Source organism: Antechinus flavipes, chromosome 1 (genome assembly GCF_016432865.1).
Source record: "Antechinus flavipes isolate AdamAnt ecotype Samford, QLD, Australia chromosome 1, AdamAnt_v2, whole genome shotgun sequence".
NCBI classification, from domain to species: domain Eukaryota; kingdom Metazoa; phylum Chordata; class Mammalia; order Dasyuromorphia; family Dasyuridae; genus Antechinus; species Antechinus flavipes.
The window spans coordinates 285,760,148-285,782,190 of record NC_067398.1 but is presented as its reverse complement, the minus strand read 5'-3'; the positions used below and the strand labels follow the sequence as shown (position 1 = coordinate 285,782,190).

The 22,043-nt window shown below is 32.9% G+C and overlaps 1 protein-coding gene across 2 annotated transcripts in view; it reads left to right on the top strand.

Moving 5' to 3' along the window:
- CEMIP2 (cell migration inducing hyaluronidase 2) overlaps positions 1–22,043 on the top strand; it is a 146,916-nt gene that overhangs the window by 47,641 nt on the left and 77,232 nt on the right. For both annotated transcript variants that reach the window (XR_007947726.1, XM_051962093.1), the window contains exons 7-15: positions 180–349; positions 1,946–2,155; positions 3,343–3,548; positions 3,703–3,772; positions 7,814–7,942; positions 9,710–9,798; positions 17,670–17,801; positions 18,864–18,899; positions 20,497–20,652. Coding sequence is in view for 1 of the 2 variants with exons in the window: in XM_051962093.1 (XP_051818053.1) it covers positions 180–349; positions 1,946–2,155; positions 3,343–3,548; positions 3,703–3,772; positions 7,814–7,942; positions 9,710–9,798; positions 17,670–17,801; positions 18,864–18,899; positions 20,497–20,652 (1,198 nt within the window). In the remaining variant the exon portion in view is untranslated. The remainder of the gene's footprint in view (positions 1–179; positions 350–1,945; positions 2,156–3,342; positions 3,549–3,702; positions 3,773–7,813; positions 7,943–9,709; positions 9,799–17,669; positions 17,802–18,863; positions 18,900–20,496; positions 20,653–22,043) is intronic.

The following is a 22,043-nucleotide window of genomic DNA, read 5'->3' as shown; positions in this document are numbered from 1 at the left end:
CAGATCTTTCCATCTGTGCTACAGCCAATTTTTAATGTTATTCTTGCCAGTTAGATAGAATATGAGCATCTTGCTTTTTAAAGTTATATTACCAGCAATTTGTATGGTGCTTGGCACATAATATGAACTTAATAAATGATCATTCATTCTTGTTTGCCTTCATTGGGTTCACCAAATAGAAACTCCTAAATTTCTACACATGGGAGAGATGGTTGATGGAGTAGATATGCGAGCTGAGGTTGGAGTTCTTAGCCGAAATGTGGTGATCAGAGGAGAGATGGAAGCCTCCTGCTACGCTGACAACCAATGTCAATTCTTCAGTTATGATACATTTGGGGGACATATTCAGGTATGTTGATTATACAGATATAAAAATTTCTGTAGAAATTTTTATAGCAATTTCCAAAGTGAAAATTTAATTTTACATAGGAAATTTTATACTAGTTTTGATATACTTTATCCTAACATGAAAAGGCATTTTTAGGCAGCAAACTGAAGGGATGGCATTTGCTTTTAGCTGATGTACATTTAGTTTCAAATGAAAAAAATGATTTGTGCCACACATTAATTAGGAAAAAGTGGTTATATAAAGAAATATCTGTTTCTGATTTGGATGTCTGTACTTGTTTTTTCTGTAAGAATCAGTTTCATTTCTTTTATAAGATAATATTGATGCATACACAATATGTACACAAATTGTGCACAGCAAAAATAGAAATTGTTTTTGATGAAGTGGAGATAGGATTGGCCCTGGGATTTCATTTGTATATGGAATTCCCAATGAGGAAATTATTGCCAATGTGGATTTTATTGACAACTTAGAATGTTAGAAAGTTTGTTGAGTACTGACTGTTTAAGTGACTTGTTAAATGACATAGCTTCAATGTATCAGAGAAGAGACTTGAAACTAGGGCTTCCTAATATCAAGATTTCTACACCGTGGTTCTGAAAATGTGGTTGCGGAGATCTGAAACATCTTTGAGACCCTTTTAGGGCTCTCTGGATCAAAAGTACTTTCTTAATAATATGAAGATGGTACATATAAATAGTTATAATCCAAATAAGCAAAAGTCCTTGAGGAAGTCCTTAATAATTTTGTAAAGGAGTCCTGAGACCACAGAATTTGAGAACCACCACTCTACTCCAACTTGCTTCTCATTAATACTTTTTTTCATATCAATAGTTATCTATTTAATGCCATTATTTGCTGGATAAATAGAATCATAAAAATAGAATAATCTTTAAATGACATTTTGTAAAACAACTGAAAAGGCTATGGTTTATAAACTATTATATTCTAACTTCTGTAAACTTGGTCAAAGCTGTCCTTTTGTAGAGATATAATAGTGTGTTTCAAGAACCAAAGCATTTTTAATAGAATTTTAACTCATGACCATATAGAAACTTAAAAAAAAAAAAAGACTTCTTGTTTGATTACAAATATACCAACAATATAAAATTCTGTTTGCCACTTTAGTGCTAGGTTTCTAAGTACAGGAATGGAAAGAAAAGATAAATTTACAAAAAGAGATGTTACAATCAAAACTTATTGGCAGATTTAGTTCCTAAAGCTGTTCAAGTCACATTCAACTTTTGCTCTTGAAATTGAGTGAGACTCTGAGTTTTTGTTTATTTAAAAAATTTCATAAATTCAGGGAAGAAGTATTCTATTAATAATCTAGGATCCAGAGAAACAAACATTTGAAACAAAAAAATCAACATAATTCTTCAGGGTCATTCTCCCTTCCTTCCTTTTTCTTTATTTCTTTCATTGTTTACCATTTTATTGATTAGGGTATATCACACATTCCCCTTTATCTTTTTCCTCTCCTTTACTACAGGATTTTCTTTATTTAAAAAAAAAAAAAAAAAAAAAAAAGCTAACCCTTTTCTCTTTCTTTAAGTGTGAAATTTGTTGACTCGAGTACTTTGTGTTGTGTTGTAGATTCAGAAAAATTTCACCTCGGTTCATCTTTCCCATGTGGAACTAAAGCACATGGGGCAACAGCATCTGGGGAAATACCCTGTGCATTTTCACCGATGTGGTGATGTGGACGATAGAGGAGGTTACAGACCTCAGACTTATCTGGATGGCGTGTCTATTCATCACTGCTTTTCTAGATGTGTTACTATCCATGGAACAGATGGTTTGCTGGTAGGTGGACTCAAACCTAATCTTAAATTATTGTTTGAAAATTAAGCAGCCTAAGATAAAAGGAAAAAGATAATGACAAATGTTGGCAGGGATGTAGGAAAACTGAACACTAGTACATTGTTGGTGGAACTATGAATGGATCCAACCAGTGGATGCCCAAAGAGTTATCAAACTGTGTATACCCTTTGATCCAGCAGTGTTTCTATTGGGCTTATATCCCAAAGAGATCTTAAAGGAGATAAAGGGATCCACATGTGCAAAAATGCTTGTGGCAGCCCTTTTTGTAGTGGCAAGATGAATGGATGCCCATCAGGTGGAGAATGGCTGAATAAGTTATGGTATATGAATGCTATGGAATATTATTGTTCTATAAGAAATGATAAGCAGGATGATTTCAGAGAGACCTGGAGAGACTTGCATGAATTGATGCTAAGTGAAATGAGCAGCATTGTACACAACAACAAGACTATATGACAACCAATTTGATGGATGTGGCTCTTTTCAACAATGAGAACCAAATTCCAATAGTCTTGTAGTGAAAACAGCCATCTACACTCAGAAAGAGGACTGTGAGAACTGAGTGTAGTTCATAATATAGCATTTTCACTCATATTGTGTGGCATATGAATTATATAAATATGTATACATATATTGGATTTAACATATTTCTATCGTGTTTAACATATATTGGACTACTTGCCATCTAGTAGGGAAGAGGATGAGAGAAGGGGGAAAAACTGGAACACAAGGTTTTGCAAGGATTAATGTTGCAGACTTATTCATGCATATATTTTGAAAAATAAAAAACTTTAATAAAAAAAGATTGGAAAAAAAAAGAAAACTAAGCAGCTTAAAGCTGATTGCAAATTGTGACAAATTTCCATGGCCTTTCAACCATATCTAAATAACTTTTCACAGCCTATGCTTGGATCTGTCTTGTTTCTAATGTGCTTTTATCCTAGTAAATTAGATTTTCTAACCAAAGTAGTCACAATACCAAGGAAATTAAAAAACCTCAACATTCGATTTTTTATTTTATTTATTATTATTATTATTATTATTATTTTTGCTGCTGCTAGGGAAACTTCCTCTTGCAATTGTACTGAGAATGTTAAACTGAGTATCACTTACACTTAATTTACAGTAAATCTTGTTGCTAATGATATAATGGACTTGTATTTCTGCAGATAAAAGACACTATTGGCTTTGACACATTAGGTCATTGTTTCTTCTTGGAAGATGGCATTGAGCAAAGGAATATTTTGTTTCACAACCTTGGGCTTGTCACCAAACCAGGCACTCTTCTTCCCACTGACAGGAATAACACCATGTGCACAAGCATTAGAGGGAAAGTCTTTGGAAATTATGTCCCTGTGCCTGCTACAGATTGCATGTGAGTACTTGGCGGACAGGAAATTTAAAAAAAAATTAAAAAGCAGAACAACTCATTTGATTATATTGGTGTTGTAACTTTTGAAAATCTTAGTTTCCAATGGTCAAGATTTCTTGTGAAGAAATTTTAATCTTTCAAAATAAATATGTTGCAGGGCTGTTTCAACATTTTGGATTGCACATCCCAATAACCATCTGATAAATAATGCAGCTGCTGGCTCACAGGTAAGTCACATGGGCTTACCATTATATTATTGAATTATTTCTTCTATAAATTCACTAAAGAATTTGTGCATGTGGTATAAGTTCTGTTTTGTGGTGCTGTAAATATTCAGTGTTTTTCCATGATATTGACCTGACCTGTTGTTACAAGCACAGAAAATGATTTTCCCTTTGTTTGTGGGTATCTCCATTATTTTAGCCAGTAGAAGTAAGAGAGATGCTGTGTTCAAGAACCGTATTATCTTCGGTTTGTATTATGAGTATACTACATAGCCATTGTCTTTAGTCTCTTGGTTTTTGTAGTTTAAATCTTAATGGGACTGAGTGGCTGCTACTTGAGTCATGGTTTTTAGTGATGATGTGCTGATTGCCTTGACTTTCCTTTCTGAGAATGGATTGTTTTGTAGGCTATAGTAACAAATTTTAAGTTTTTATGATAATAGGCAGAAAGTGGACCTTTGAATTCAGGCTTTTTCTCCTTTGTTTAGGCAGCTGAACTTAGCCATGTGATTTATCAGGATTGTCCAGGGATTGAATGACTGGGACAAGTTTTGTAATTGGGCTAATTTATGTAATTAACGGTATTCCTTTGGTAGGAAGGACTGATGTTAATCCTAGATGAGCTTGGAAAAAAAAAAAAAAAACATAATTATGGTTTAATGGATGTGTTTAAAAAACAATCAACACAAGACTTTAAATAGCTTTTTTTCCTAAGACAATATCATTGTTGGCTAAATATAGCTTAAAAGTTATGAAATTTGGTTTCTTATCTTATTTTGAGGGTATATATAAAATAGCTTTGAATGGAAAGAAAAACGTGACAGTGCTTTCCAGGACTTGTGTATATGCTCCGTGTGAGTTTGATTTGAATCAAAAGACTAGTTGAAATGCTTTATCTTTTGGGAAAAGTATACAGAAGATGGTATAAGTACAGTATCTGGCATATACTAAGTAATTAAAAATGTTTATTGATTTCTTGTTTGATTTACTTCTATTGAAACAATTTCTTCCTGAATGTATGAGTATAGGGATCCTAGATCTAGACCTCAAAGGAACTTCAGGATTGTTCCATCCCACCATTTTACAAATGAAGGTAATTAGACCAGGCCCAATGAGTTGTGACTTACCTAAGGTCAGATAGGTAGTTTAATTCAATCTTGATAATCCTGTGTGGGCTTTTTGTTTGATAGCCCATAGATAACCCTTTTTCCACATTTTGAAGCTTCTGATCTGAAAATAGGTCCTTGCAGATTGGAGAACTATTATATCAATCAGAAAGTAAGCATTTATTAGGTGCCTACTATGTGATAAGTGTTGATGTCCATAATCAATTTTATTTAGCATTGTCCTTTGGTATGTATGATCTCAAGAATAAGAATCATGGGTAAAAATTTCTTTCAGCTGTTTCAGGTACGACATGTTGAATAAAATACTTGGAAAGGATCTCTGAGAAAATGTGAGAAAATGATATTCTCTTGTATGCAGAAGTAGAAGGCATGCCTTTTGTTCTTGTTCTCTCTCTCATCTCATGTTTGGTGAAATGAAAATGAAATGAAAAAAAAAAATATATGCTCAACTTTATTTTTTTCTTCCCAAAGAAACTCATCAAGCAAAACTATTTAGATAGCCATTTGATAGGACTTTCACCTTGAACTAAATAAAGTCCTTTTGCACTGTACATCTCCATGGTTCTTGTCTAAAGTTCTTTTTATCTGTTTTAACTGCACAGTCAACAAGGCAACAAATATTCATTAATCACTTACTTGGTTCTAGTCATTGTGCTTAGCACTGGAGAAATAAACATAAACAGAAGGAACTTTCATTCTAAGAGAAGAGAACAGATAAAATGAAGCTAAATTTTTAGGAATTGTAGTGGGCGTGGAGGAGGGGAAGATATACAGGTGGAGAAAGTCTGGAGGGAGAGTCAGGAGTGGATCACAGAGAAGAATGGAAATGTGCTGGCTTGGATGATTTTTTTAAACTGGAATTTTAGTAGAAACTACAAGGGCAAAGTGTACTTCTAGGGTAAGAAGATTGAAGAATAAACTGATAGGGGGAGGAGGCTGCTGGTAAAAAGGCAGAGAAATTCAGGAAAATCAGGAAAGTAATAAAGAAACAAGAAAACAAGCTGTGAGGCAGATACTCATTTTAAGATGGTTTTTCCCTTGAAAGTTTGGGTTCTATCTGTACTAAGCTCTTCTCCATGTCTTCCAAATGTACTTTCTTTCATTTATCATCTTAGTGTATGATGCCAATGGGAGCTAATATATACATTTTTTCACACTAATTCATTAGTGAAATACAAGTTTAACCTTTTTAAAAGAAAAAAATTGTGCTTTATTCTCTCATATTCTCAATTCACATAAGATTTTCTATTCTATATTCTTAGATTTCATCTGCATGTTTAATCAGAGTAATGAATCTTTGTTAATATTCTCTGCTAATAGTAATCTGACAGACTAAATTTTTTATATCCATATATATGTGTGTGTATATATATATATATATATGACATACTTTTATATCTCAAGTAGAGAAAATTCCTAAATCTTTCCTATGTTCCTGTTAAGGATAGTAACACAGTATTCAGACTGACATTTCCAACACCAAACAGGATGCTGATTCATTTGTACAGTGTTAATTCTTTTAGGAAAAAAAAAAAGTTTCAGGACAGGAAGAACATTAGATCTGTTTGTTAGAAGTCAGTAAAATCTGTACATTGGCTGAATGTTTGTCTAATGGACATGACACATTTATTGATCATTTTGAAACTGAACAAAAAAAACCTATTGCTTTGATTCAGTGTGTTGTCTTTATAATGAGTTTATTGATTTGGCCCAGGTTAGGGAGTGATATTAATAGATAATAATCAAAGACTTTGTAAGCAAATGGTAGTAGAAACTTACTATTTCAGCATCTTAGCTTTTTGCTTAATCTAAAAAACAAAATGAAATGGGTTTTAAGTCTATTCTATGAAATCAAGTAAACTCTTTTTTAAAAAAATTTTTTTTAATTTAATTTTATTTTTAAAATTTTTTTTCAAGTGCACTCTTTGTAGACTTGACTCTTTGTTATTTATTCTTAATGTGAAGCATTTTAAGGAAATGAAATTAAGAGATTGTGATAGAAAGAAATTGAATGAGTGTCTTTTTCCCAACATATTTTTATTTTGTTAAATATTTCTCAATTGCATGTAACTTTTAGCATTAATTGTTTTTTTTTTTCAGTAGTATTTTATTTTCTAGGAGATCAATGTAATAGATTGTCAGAAAGTCTCTTGTGGCTACATCAGAAAACTTAATTTCCTATGGCTTGGTCTATATGTATCAAATAAGTTGCTTATAAAGAAGACATGTTTATACCACAAAAAACACAGTACAAATAGATTAGTAATAAACTTGAATAAAAATAGAAAACAATAGTATTTAATTTTCCCAAATGCTTGTAAAGATAATCTTCAATATTCATTTTGGTAAGATTTTGAATTCCAAATTTTTCTCCTTTTCTCCTTTCTTAACATTTCCCTCCCCAAGATAGCAAGCAATCTGACAAAAGTTTAGCATTCGTTTTTAAAAATTTTAACTTCCAAATTTTCTTCCTGCCTCCTCCTTTTTCCTTCTTTTTGAGAAGGCAAGAGATTTGATATTTTTATATGTGAAATCATGTATAATCAATCAAAACATATTTCCATATTAGCTATGTTGCAAAAGAAAACAGATTCAAAAAGAGATAAAAATCAAGAAAGTAAAGTATTCAGTCTGATATTCAGAGTTCATCATTTCTCTTTCTGACAGTGGACAGCGTATTTTATCATTTGGTCCTTTGGAATTGTCTTGGATCATTGTCTTGATTAAAGTAGTTTAAGTCTTTCATTTGATCATCCTTACAATATTGCTTCTTGCTATGTGCAATATTCTCCCTATTCTGCTCATTTCATTTTCTATGAATTCATATAAGTGTTTCCAGATTTTTCTGAAATCATTCTGTGTAAAGAATGTTTTTTAAAAAAAGTTTTTACTAATGTTCTCTTCATTTTGATTTTAGGATGCTGGAATATGGTATTTGTTTCACAAGGAAGCCACAGGGGAGTCTAGTGAATCGCATGGATTAACCAAAGCAGAACTGACACCATTGGGTATTTTTTATAACAACAGAGTTCATTCAAATTTTAAGGTCAGTTCCTATTGTTTCTTGCACTAATGGATATTTTTTTTTCTGGGAGAAAAAATATGAGCACAATTGAAGAATGAAAGTCAAATTTGGAACTATGCCCAAGGGGCTATCAAACTGTGCAAACCCTTTGATTCAGCACAATCTCTGTTGGGCTTGTATTCTAAAGATCATAAAAACAGGGAAAAGGGTCTACATGTGCAGATATGTTTGTAAGAATGAAAATCAAAACCATTTGTAAAGGAAATTAATTCTGAGCTTTCGAAGTATATGCTAACAAATATATGCTAACAGATAAAGGAAGAATGGTTTTATTTGGATATTGTATGTGCTTTCCTTAGGGAAAAAAACTCACTGATATGTTTAAATATCTTTAAAATTTTCATATATATATAAGTTCTGAGATGCATTAGGGTTTCTCAAAGCAGTAACACTGAGGACTTTTTTTTTTTTTTATCCCAACTGGCAGCAGGAATATGTGAATGGAGTAATTTTATAGAAACGGTTTTCACATATGACTGGCTTCACATATGGACTTTATCCATATTTAGTGAAACATAATTAACTACACTGGATAAGTTTACCTGCCAAGAGATAACGCGCGCGCATGTGCATACACCCATCCACACACACACACACACACACACACACACACACACAAGAACAACAACTTTTTTTAGAATATACTTTACTTAAAACTTTTAGATTATTTCTTATCCTGTCCAAATTAAACATAAGTTGCAGGAGGAAGGAATCTTTTCTTCCCATTTATGATATTAATGATTAGTACTATGCCAATTATAATCAATTAATATTTATTTTTATATAACATCAGTAACTGACTGAGTAAATAAATGAGTAAAATGTTTCCTCCTTAAGTGGATTTGACTTGACAACATTTTTTTTTAGAGGTCAAATAGAATCTTTTATGACATTGGAATCTTTGGTTGGTGGAGAAGATGGACAAATGGTTTACTCAATATAAATCGGACATTAATAGTAATTTATCTAAGTTTTTAAAAAAATGTTTTGTGTGTGCAACATCACTCCAAAAATCCTTGTCCATATGTGTGTTCCATGTCAGTTTTAAATGAATATTGTGCTATTCTAAAAACTCTCCTGTAAGTAATGATATTTCACTTTTTTTATTCATTTATATAATTCATTTTAAAAAGAAAGAAAGAAATGAACATGTATTATTTGACTACTATGTGCCAAGCACTATGCTAAATACTTACCAAATACGATCTCACTCAGTACTCAACAACTATCCTGAGAGGTAAGTGCTATTATTATTCTCCTTTAACAGTTGAGAAAACTGAAGCAGCCTGAGATTTAGTGACTTTCCCAGGGTCACATAGCTCATAAACTCCTGAAGTAGAATTTTAACTCAGGTCTTCCAGACTCCAGACTCAGGGCATTGTTCAATTTACCTCCTTGTTGCTGTTCAAAAATAAAAATAATTTGAATTGACATATAATATTTGATGGTTTTACAAAGCATTTTCCTTGCAAAAATCCCAATCAAATCAAGATCACATAGTTAATAAATATCAATGGACTCCATCTGGTATCTGTAAGCCCTGGGATTCTTTCTATGCCACCATATTGTAGGGCAAATAATCTTCACACTAGGAACACATTAAGAACAATCCAGGTATTTATGGGATGAAGAGACATTTCAGAGAGTAATAATTTGTTAAGGGGATTTCTTGATTCATGTACACATGGTCATGGTTTTAAGCATATGGTCCTTAATTATGTTTTCCAGGCGGGTTTGTTTATTGATAAAGGAGTAAAAACATCCAATGCTAGTGCTTCTGATCCAAGAGAATATCTTTGTTTGGATAACAGCGCAAGGTATACATTTTAATTTTTAAAATTCTATTCAATTTATGCTAAGTCAAGGGAAACTTTATAAATAAAATCATTGATAATAATTCAATTTAGGTGTTTGTTCAGTGCCTACTGTGTGCCTAGCACTGTGCTAGGGATAAAAAGACAAAGATAAAAACAGTTCCTACCTTCCAAGAAGTTATGTTTTACTGATGACATGTGCACGTATAAGAAAATGATTATGGAGAGAAGCTACTAATGGGATGGGGGGACTCAGGAGATGATGATAGTAATAGTAATTATAATAATAGATTACATTTGTAACCTTGGAAGAAATAATAGATTAAATTTGTAACCTTGAGAGAAATAGGATTTTACAAAGTGAATGACTTGCTCAGGGTCATACAACGAAGTGTTGGAGTTGGGGTTTGGGTTTGAACTTGGGTATTTTCTGATTCCATTGTACTATGCTTACACTAGAAACAAAAATTAAAATGTATTTTTAAAAGTCTGGAATAGTCTTTTTTTTTTATGAGTGTTGAGGAAACATATTTTACTCTTTTGACATCTGTGGATTAATATAAACTTCATCTTCAGATTACACAGAAGTAACTAGTAATTTCCTGTTTATAGCACTCATTCCCTATCTTTGTTGGTGCCATTTTCAGTTAATCAGCAAATATTTGTTAAGCAACTACTACATGCCAGGCTCTGTGCTAAGTTTTGTAGATATAAAAGGAGGCAAAAGATAATCCCTATCCTCAAAGGGGGAGTCTAAGGGGGGAGACAACATGCAAATATATTCTAAGCAAGTTACATACAGGATAAATAGGAAATGATTAAAAGAGGGAAAGCACTGAAGGTAAGAGTTACTGGAGAAGGCTTCCCATAGAAGGTAGAATTTTAGTTGGGACTTAAAGAAAGCCAAGTAAGTCAGTAGTAAGAGTGAGAGAGAGCATTCTAGGCATAGATGACAGCCAGAGATGTTCAGAGTTATCTCCCTTCCCCTTTACCCAATCTGTTTAATATATAGCTAACCTTCTTCCTTTACATCCCAAGGCCTACCACAATCTAGAGGAACTTTAGTTCTGTGTATGTTGATGAGCTAACAACCTGGTAACATAGTTCCTCAGCTCAATCAAATCTATTACGTTCTACTTTTGCCATACTCTTGCAATTCCACTGCTTCCAGGAGCTAGAATTTTGAAATTCCATTCTAATTCTACAATCTTTTGTCTTTTTCCTACTCTCATTCACAACAAATAAATCTTTCCTTCCAATTAGTCATTGATCTTTTGAGGCCATCTTTGTTCTACTCAATTTCTCCTGTTTGGTTTTTTACTTTGCTTGCTTTGATACTGAACCTTGACCTCTGTCTCTATAATTTTTGACTATCATCTTAGAATTCCTTGTCTTATGGACTTTAACATTCTCAATTTACTAATCCTCATTCTTCCACTTTTCCATGGCCATTCATGTGTTTATTCTCTAGGACCTTAGAATTTTACTGGGGGGGGGGGGGAGGGGGGAGGAGACATGAAATAAGCTTATTCTAGAGATCACATTTAATTCATAGTCTCAACTGGGCCTTTGATTGATGTAGTTTGACGTACTATTTGTTTTACTGTTATTAATTCCCTATTTTTTCCCCCACAGTGATAAATCTCACACTCCCCCCTCCTCTTACTATCTGTTATACCTCTTATACTTGCAATGGAAAATTTAGCCTCTTAGTTAAAAAGCTTGATACCATCTGCTGTAAGCAGATTTATCCTATACTGTTTCATTCCTCAAAACTTTTTAGAACTATCACCAAATTATTTTCTCTTGCTTCCTTCTGATCACAAAGGAAAAATTATCTCTTCTTTAGTAAGATGATTTTCTTACCTGCACCCTTAATCGCATATCCCACCTTTATTTATTACTTTGTTTTATCAATTATTCTCCACTTCACACCTTCTCTCTCTCTCTCTTTCTCCTCCCCTCCCCCCCTTCTTCCCCCCCCCCCCCCCACCTAATGGATCTTTAATTTCTTCCTTTCTATTGGCTTCTTTTCATCTACCCATAAATATGACTGTATACTTCCCGTCCTATAAAAATCATGTTTCTAAAAAAATGCTTCATTGTCTTTCTTCTATTTCTTTTCTTGTTTTATTACCTTTTCCCTACCCTCTTTTCCTTTTCCTATTCCTTTACCATTGCTAAATAAAAAGACAAAGTCTTTGTAACAAATCTCTGTAGTCAAGTAAAACATTTTCCCTGACTGTCTGACAATGTTTCGCTTTATTCTGTTTCATGAGTACGTCACTTCTCTGTTAGGTGGAGAATAGTATGCATCATCATCAGTCCTTTGGAATCATGATTGCTCATTTCACTGGTCAGATTTGAGTATTTCAAAGTGATCTTCTTTTACAATGTTAATGTTGATTTGTTGTCCCTGGTTCTGCTAACTTCCTTAACCAATTTTTAAGGTACTGAATGAAGCCTTTTTTTATTTAATAGCATTTAAATTTTCCCAATTAAATATAAAGATAGTTTTCATCATTCACTTTTGTAAGATTTGAGTTCCAGTTTTCTTTTTCTCCCTTCCTTTCCTCCCTCCCTTCCCAAAAGCAAATTGATATAGGTATTATATATAAATAATTTAAAACATATTTCCCTATTAGTCATGTTGGGAAAGAAAAGTCAAAACAAAAGGGGAAAACCACAAGAAAGAAAGAAAAAAAGAAACATATGCTTTGATCCTTATTCAGTCTCCATAGTTCTTTCTCTGGGTGTGAATGGTATTTTCTATACCAAGTCTGTTGGAATTGTCTTGCTGAGAAGAGCTAAGTCAGTCACAATTGTCATAATTGATTATCACACAAAATTGCTGTTATAGTGGACAATGTCTTCCAGGTTCTGCTCAGTTATGTAAGTTCTTCTAGGCTTTTCTGAAATTGGCCTGCTTCTCATTTCTTACTGAAAAATGGTAATACATTACAAATACCTCATCTTATTCAGCCATTTCCCAATTGATGGACACCCACTCAATTTCCATTTCCTTGCACCACAAAAAGAGCTGTGAAGCTCTTTTCTTGAGGTTTCTTGAACCTCCTCATTCATAACTTTTCTGTTTGGCCCTTTTGCAGCACTTTTGATTTATGCCTCTATGATATATTTATGTATTGCAATTAACTGGTTATGTGTTATGACTCTTAGATTTTAAACTTCATGAGATCTTTGCTAAAAATTTTTCCCTTTCCCTAGTACATAGCAGAGTACTTTTACACAGGATGTATTTAGGATAAAAGTTTCTTGAGTGGAATAATTTTCTTTGTCAGCAATTTTAAGATTTCTGCAGTTTCAGAAAGCCATCGTTTCCTGCTTATTAAAGAGAGAGAAGAGTATAATTAAGCAATAGTGACTATTGGAATGTATAATAATAATCTTCTTTGAATATCACTTGTGCAGGAGGCCTAAGCACTAATTTATCTCTGACTGCAGCTACTTTGAGAAAGTGAGGGAGTGCATTCTTGATGAGAATTACACCTTATTTTTAGATTATAAAATGAAGAACTGTCTTCTTCAACAGGAAGCCATATTGGTCAAGTCAAGTTAATAAACATTTATTAAGGACTTTCTATCTGCTTAGCACTGTTTTAAGTTTTGGGAATAGAAAGAAAGGTAAAAATAGTTTCTTTCCTGGAGGCAATTACATTCTATGGGGAAAATATGTAAAACATATACAGAATATAAAAACTTTCAAAGGGAAATTTCTCTTACAGTAGGTAAAATTTGTGCTGTTCAGCAGTTGGCATAGGCAGCAGGACAAATATAAAAATTCATCATAATGTTGATGGCTATATATATTACACTCATTTTGCAGGTCTTTGGGGAAAGGAAGAGGAGGAAAAGGAGGGAGAGGGGAAAAAAGACATTGGGGGAGAGAGAAGGAGCAAGAAAGAGAAAGCATTGTAAATGGAACAGATATTTAAATAGCTTTAAGGTTTTTAAAATGCTTTTCATAAACCTGTGATCTTCACAACAACCTTGGGAAGAACATTCTATAGGCAATATCCTTATTTCATAGCTATAGTTAAGAACCATTAGATTAATTTCTCAAAGTCAAGTAGCCAGTAAGTTTCTGAGGCAGTATTTGAAAGCAGGGCTTCCTTATTCCAAGTCCTATTTCTTAACCATTTTCATATCATTCCATGGTGTTATCTAAATCATGCTATAATCCTAAAATGATATTTTCCTTTATGCCATGAATTTTTAAACACTATAGCAGTTTTCTTTTTTTCTTTCTTTCTTTCTTTTTTTTTTTTTTTTTTGGTTCTTCTCAGTGGTTTAGTGATTCAAAGCAATTCTATTTTTTTTTTTTTATTTTGTATTTGGCACAGTATTTTGCATATATTTATGTGGGTGGTTTTTTATTTATTTATTTTTTTAAGATAACTTTTTATTGATAGAACCCATGCCAGGGTAATTTTTTACAGCATTATCCCTTGCATTCACTTCTGTTCCGATTTTTCCCCTCCCTCCCTCCTCTTCCTCCCCTAGATGGCAAGCAGTCCTTTACATGTTGAATAGGTTACAGTATATCCTAGATACAATATATGTGTGCAGAACCGAACAGTTTTCTTGTTGCACAGGGAGAATTGAATTCAGAAGGTATAAATAACCCGGGAAGAAAAACAAAAATGCAAGCAGTTTATATTCATTTCCCAGTGTTCTTTCTTTGGGTGTAGCTGCTTCTGTAGCAGTTTTCTAAATAGGTTTAGTGGGATGTTTGTCCAAGCTAACATGAAGCAATGAGTTCCTTAATGTGGTGATCTAAGCTCTTGTTTTCTTTTTAGCATTCTTGATTGCAAGTCATAAGTAGAACCAACTTTGCTTTCCTTTTCAGCCACTATGTATATATTATGGTTACATGGTGCAATATTTCAGGCATAAGCACACAATATGAGCCAAGATAAACAGTTTCAAAATTGGAAATGAACATTTTTGAAAATAATGGCAGGAAAACAAAGATTAAGATGGGTCAACTCAGAAAATTGTGCAAAAATAAATTGTGTATCCAGTAAAAAGTTCTGGATCTTGATTAACTTTATTCTATCTCTAATGCACTATAGATAATTATTACTCTTATTTCTCTAATAGCCAAGATTGAGATTAATAGGTTTTACAGATTACAAGGCTAAACTTTGTCTTTAGCAAGTATTTGAAGGAAGAAATATTCCAGTAGGTCATAAAGTCTGACTTCAGTATGAAATGAGGTTCCTTAATGAGACACGGGATTAAGAGAAAGTTTGGAAAATATGAGTTTGTAAAATTAGTCAGCATGAGTTTACAAAGGTCAGATCTGTTCTGAAATATTTTTAAGGGATATTCAGACAGCATTTGAAAAGTTAAAAAGGAAATAAATAAAAAATTTGATCACAGTTTGATCAAAGTGTAAAAAAGAAAAGCGAATAATAGCTGACAAAGTTTAGAAATCTTGGGAACTTGGCATCTTTATTCTACTTATTTGATTATTGATAAGAGTTCTTGTGCTCATTTCATGTTTGTTGTATATGTTGTAGCCATAAGTATTAAGAAACTATGGAATCCATATATAAAATTGACAGATCAATAGTCAAAAGGGCAAATATAACAAAGATCCTATGGAAATTTTATTCACTTATGATAAATTAAACTGGTTAATTAGATGAACTTTTTGCCTACCTTCAGAATTTGAAAGAAAGGAGAATGAGCATAAAATTTGGTGAAAAATTGGAAATTTGGGCTAAACTTAAAAGACAGTAAAAGATAGTAAAGAGATAACAAGAAATATCAAGAGAGTCAAAAAAAGAGAAAGGATGAGTGTTTAAAAGGGAAATAAATCAAGAGAGCATCTATTTTAAATCATAAACAGAAGATTGTGAATTTAATGAGCCGTCATGCATCAAGCAGCAAGAGATTCCCTAGATTTAGTTCTAGAAACAGCTAGAGTGGCATTGATGTTGCAACATGTGGTATTGAGGTGATTTTTTTTTCCTCATTTTGGCTGTCATTGATAACATTGATAAGTTTCCTTTATAAGAATATTCCATCTGTTTAGTATTATGTAAGGACTAGGAAACTACTCAGCATAACCAATCTCATGGAGAGTTTATTGGTAGCTTAAGAATCAGAGGAATTGTCCTTTAGTACCCCAGGGTACTGGGATAGGGTTCTTGGATTAAGTTAGAGGCAAGAAAAGGCAAGTAATTTGAATTAAAACATGTGTAATATTGTATCTAAGGATAGATTTATTGCATTTGTATTTTATGTCAGGATAAGGGTTGAATATGATATATGCGAATGGCCTGTTCAGTCCAAATCTGTACTTAGGGAATGTTTATGACAATCTTTTCTAATTGACAAGGAAAATCTTAACATACCCTTTTTTCGTCTTTGTAAAAAAAACTTTTTTGATTGATACCTTTTAAATCTATCACTTATTTCTGGATATAGGTCCCTAAGTCCCTTGAAAAACAACCTTCCCCTCACATCCTTGGCACTTTGAAATCAATCACTCCCCATAAACTCAGTAAGCATGTACTTTGGGCTTTGGCACCATTCTAAGTTCTGGGAAAACAGAGGCAGAAAACAATTTTTGCCTGGTATATTTGAGATGAAGGCTTTAGCAGTTGTGGAGGGGATCAGAAAAAGTCTACTGCAGAAGGTGGGATTGGAAATGAGTTTTGAAAAAAGCCAGCAAAACTAAGAAAGAAAAATGATTATGTAAAAACACCACATCTGACAATGCTTTTAACATTCTGCTTTTGTGGTCCCCTTCTTTCCTAGAGGGAAATGTTTCATTATCAAATGTCACTGATTAGGCTTCCTCTTCTTTTTAGAGCTAGGGGCCACAAGGCACAGAACACTGGCCCTGAAGACAAAAAAAATCTGAGTTTAAATCAGCTTCAGGCACTTAATAGCTGTGTGCCTTTGGACATTTAACCTGTTTACTTCAGTTTCCTTAGTTGTAAAATAGAGATAATAGTAGCAGCTACTTCCCAGACTTACTGAGACGATCAAATGAGATAATATTTGTAAAGTGATTAACATAGTGTCAGACACGTAATAGGCTATATATAAATAATTATTCCCTTCCTTTTTTATATTTTGTTTGATTATAGTCATTATGAAGATTGTCATTCTGGTTCCGCTTATTTTTTATTGTACGTCAGTTCTTAAAGATCTTCCCATGTTTCTCCGAATTTCTCATTCACCATTTCTTATTGTACAAAAACATTTCATTACGTATATCGTAGTTTCAATCTATCAACACTCATGTGGTTGCTAGTATTTTTTTTCTTCAGTAAAAAAAAATCCTGTAAAAATCTGCTTCAGATATTTGGGTATATATTGAAACTTTCATTTTGACTTTAACTCCTTGAAGCCCAATTGAAGAATCAACATAGATATATCGATCTGCCTAGAAAATTCATGTCTAAAAACGGAAGAAGACTAGTCATATAGAAAGAATGAGTATTGGCAGTGGAATGAGCATTATACTGAAATCCCATTTGAGAGGAAAGCTTCTAGAAGATTGAATTAATATATCATGGAGGTTTTATAGGAAGGCATGGAGAAGAAGCTCATTCTGAAAGTACACAGATGTTTGTAAACATTACTGTTAGAAAAAAGACCCACACTGACATAATCATATATCAGTGGGGGAAAAAATCTTGTACTTCTTTGAATTTTTGAAATACTAATGTTATATTAATATGGACAGAGATTGAAACTAACATTAATTTTAAATCAAAGATTTTTTTTAAAGAGGTTATTAAGTTATACAGGTACAAATAAATATGCTGACTAATCTATTTCTATAGTAATTTTGTTTTACACTGTTTATATTTTCCTCACCTTATCTCAAGATTTCGACCTCATCAAGATGCAGACCCCGAAAAACCCCGTGTTGCTGCACTTATTGACAGACTCATCACTTTTAAAAATAATGATCATGGAGCATGGGTCCGAGGAGGAGATATTATCATTCAGAATTCGGCGTATGTGACCTAATCAAAACAATTTAATTGACTGTTGGAAAAAAAATTGGGGGGTGGGAGGAACATCATGTGAGAGAAGATAGTATTGTATCTTGCAATTATTTTGCTTATCTTAATACAAGAGAGGAACCAATTATAGGGGCTGACTTACCAAGTATAACAAGAATTTACTATTAATTAATGACAACTAATTTTACTTCTTCCTTGGTTTAGCCCTTATTTTTTGCCTTCTAGAGTAGTTCAAACTCTCCTCTCTTTTATAGTTGCAGTTGCCAAGTTTTGTGGTGATCTTAACTATGGATCCTTTTCTTTTTGTGGAGTTGTTTGCATTATTTTGTGTTTGAGTAGAATTCCAGGAATTTAGCTAAAGAAGTCCTTAGGGAAAACTTATATCCCAGAACTGTTTCAGGGGCTTCCCTTTTCCTGGCCCCAGGGCTGTGGTGGTGGTTTCTTTATCATTATGATCTTTTGATTATTTGGTCTCTTTCAAATGGTTTCTTTTTCTTCTTCCATCATCTAGCTTCTTTCCCTAAAAAGAAACCAATCTGGTAAAATGGCAATTCTAGAGTTGTACAGAAATTAAGAATTTAACTCTGTGTGAATAAGAAGAGTAATGTCCCAAAATCAAGTAAAAATTAGGGGAAACATGGGTTTTTCCCCTTAAATCTTTAAACAAAACTCCACCTTTCTCTTACTAGTTTTGTTGACTTTATGTTTTTTAAATGACTTGTGGCTATACTACTTTTTTCATTCCCAATATGTATTTATTTTATTTTGGACATAGATTTAATACTCAAGGATTGTTGAATTCTGTTGCTGGATATGACATTATTGTTACTTTTTATTTTTTGGGAGTTCAAATTCCTTTTTGACCTTGCCATCCAAGAAAGTGACCTGGTAGACTAATGTTAGTAATATTAAATTATTTGTTTGAAGCTGTCTCTTTGAACTCTTTTCACAATTTGGAGAGAGTAAAAATTAATGGTCCTATTGAGATTTTCCAGAATTCAAATAATCTTTTACATAATTTATTGAATTTCTTTAATTTCCTTTCTCTTGCAGATTTGCAGATAATGGAATAGGGTTAACTTTTGCCAGGTTAGTAATTACTAGCATTTTTCATTGATTTATTTTTTCTCTCTTCTCTTTCTTTCCTTACTTGTCCACATTTAAGATTGCCACTATGATTCTACTTTGCTTTAATTTTGTAAAAGATAAACAATAAAAGAAAGTTGGGGAAGATCCTTTCTGGAAATAATGTTTTATGCAACTCAACAAATATTTATTAAGTATGATATAGACACTGGGGAGCACAAAGGACAAGAATACTGTTTCTGCCTGCAGGAAACTTATGTAACCTTAGAGTCAAGTAGGAGATACATATCCATGAATAAATATTAAAACAAAAACCAATCAATAGTTTGTATAAATATAGAATCTTATTCTATAATCTTTCATCTTATAATCTCTGAATCTTATAGAGTGAAAGGAGAAAGATTTCTTTAGCCTTATACCATTAGAAGTTAAAAATTCATTTAGATTGAATAAGGAGTTTTGGGTTAGGTAGGTGGCACAGTGGGTAGAGTTCTGGCCTGTTATCAGAAAGACTCATCTTTTAGACTTCAAATCTAGCTTCAAAATTTTCTGGGCAAGTTACTTAATCCTGTTCAACTCAGTTTTCTCATTTGTTAAAATGAGCTGGAAAAGGGAATGGCAAACCACTCCAGTATCTTTGCTAAGAAAACCAAAAATGAGGTCATGTAGAGTCAGATAGATGTGACAGGAACAACTTAATATCTTAACATTTCTACCAGTATCACCACCACCAACAAAGAGTTCTTACTACCAATGAAACGTTTGACGTCACTAGAGACTTATAGACAAATAGAGGTATCTTCCATTTCTTATTCAGTAGAAAAGTCTGAAGACTTAAAATCAAAAGCAAAAAGTTGAAGAAGGATTTGTGAGAAATTAAAAAAAAGAGAAAGGGTGGAAATGTGGAAGAGATTATTATTTGTTTTTCCAAGAAGCTACTTTTCATTAGCAGTGACTCTTATTATATAAGCAAGAAGCAGCTAGATGGTAAGAGGATTGAGTCTTGGTTTTGAATCTAAGTTTGAATGCAATCTCAAACACTTTCAGTTTTTGGGAAGAGTCACTTAATTTTCCTCAGCCTCAAGTTCCTCCTTATCATGGGAATAATAATTGAACTTATCTTATAGGGTTGTTGTGGAAGTAAAATGAAATAATATTCGTAATGCTCTTTGTAAAACTTAAAGTGAAGTATAAATTCTAGCTACGGATAATTTTTTGGGAGTAGGTTGTGTCCTTATTTCTCAGTCTCTTGACGTGGGAGAATCTTAAATGGTTGTTGCTTTAATAATTATATTCAGTGAAAGCCAGTAGTTTCCCCCACCCTTTTTTTCTTTTATTACAAATGTGATATATTTTGTTCTAGGACTATCAGGTTGTTGCTAAAAAAAAAAAAAAAAGCTTTAGTTGTATATGTTTAATTTTTAAGATTTTCAGTATTTCATGACTTAAAATTATAATTGTTCTGATTTTTTAAAAAAGCAATTTTTAAAAAAGAAATACATTAAATTTCAATATAACAAAAAGAATTTATAATACAAATTTTAGCTTGCCTTTCTCGTTGGATAATAAAGTATGATTAATACTCATTCTCCTTTGACAGTGATGGAAGCTTCCCCAACGATGAAGGTTCCAGCCAAGAAGTATCAGAATCTCTGTTTGTTGGGGAGAGCCAGAACTATGGTTTTCAGGGTGGTCAGAACAAGTATGCAGGCATTGGAGGGATAGCCAAGAGACTTAGGACTTTGCCTAGGAACAGGTAAGGCTGCTTCCCACACTTGGACAGATTATACTTCCTTGAATCAGGAAAATTATGAATTATAATATTACCTCTAATACTCCCTAGCTGAGTGACCATGGGTCGTTCACTTGACTTCAGTACCTTAACCTGTTAAATGAGGGTAATGGTGTCTGTAGTGCCTGCTTTATAATGCTGTTTTTAAAAATATATATAATTTAAATTATTATGAAACTGACAAACATCAACAGCAACAACAAAAAATGGCTTAGTGGCTCAGTGTGGATGGTGTTGGAATTGGAGTCAAGAAAATCTGAGTTCAAATTGGACCTGAAATATTTAGTGGTTATGTGGCCTTGGGCAAGTCATTGAGCCTCTCCCCTCAGTTTCCTTATCTGAAAAATGGGATTAACAAGAGTACTTAATTTCTAGGTCTGTTATAAGGATCAAATGAGATATTAAAGTTTGCAAATAGATGTTGTAAATGTTAGCTTCTATAATATGAATAAAAATGAACATTTTATCTAAGCAAAGAAGAAAAGAAAAATATATATGTCATGGCAAAATTTTATCATGTAAATAGATCTTAGTTTTTTTTTTTAAGTATATGTTAATTTTAATTTAATAGTTGGACATTGTTCTTAACTGTGTCTCTTCTGAATTTCCTTCTACTCTATTTTTTAAAAGATCTATCTTTTCCCTTTTATTTTTATATTCATCCCTCCATTCTCCAGTCTTCATTATAACTCCTTTATTTACCTTCAAAAAATCACAAATAACTAATAGCCCTGGCTGTCCCTTATGCGTGAAACTCACATCTTCATCATTTCTGCTTCCTCAAGTCTTGGCTAGAGTTTTCTCAAGAAATCCCTTTCTTGTCCTCCTGAATCTTTGTGCCTTCCCTCAGATTTTCTCCCAATTTTTCTTTTTTTAAAATTTTGTTTGTACATAGTTGTTTGCATGTCATTTCCTTCATTAGGCTGCGAGCTCCTTGAGAACAGGAACCATTTTGGGGAAAAGGGGAGCTTTTTTTGTATGTCTGACACTATTGTACAGAGGCTAACATATAGTTGAGGCTTAGTAAATGTTTATTGATTTGGTTTGATCTTGGTCTCCCTGGATGATCAAGCCAACCTGATTTCAATGAATTATTGATTACTTTAGGCTCCCCTCTCTCAGGAATTATTATCCTGAAATATGTTAGGCATGTGCCAGGCAGTCTTCAGACAATATGTTGGTTACAGCTTGAATGTCATGAGGAGAAAGACTTTTTTGATGTGTAGGTTGTAGTTTTAAACAGAATAGTCTATTTTCTGTTATCAAGAAAAGGAATCTTTGCTGGTCAGTGCTATCATATCCGAGATTGGTCAGTTCCTATAGACATTCTAGGGAAAAGAGTTAAGAATAGTAAA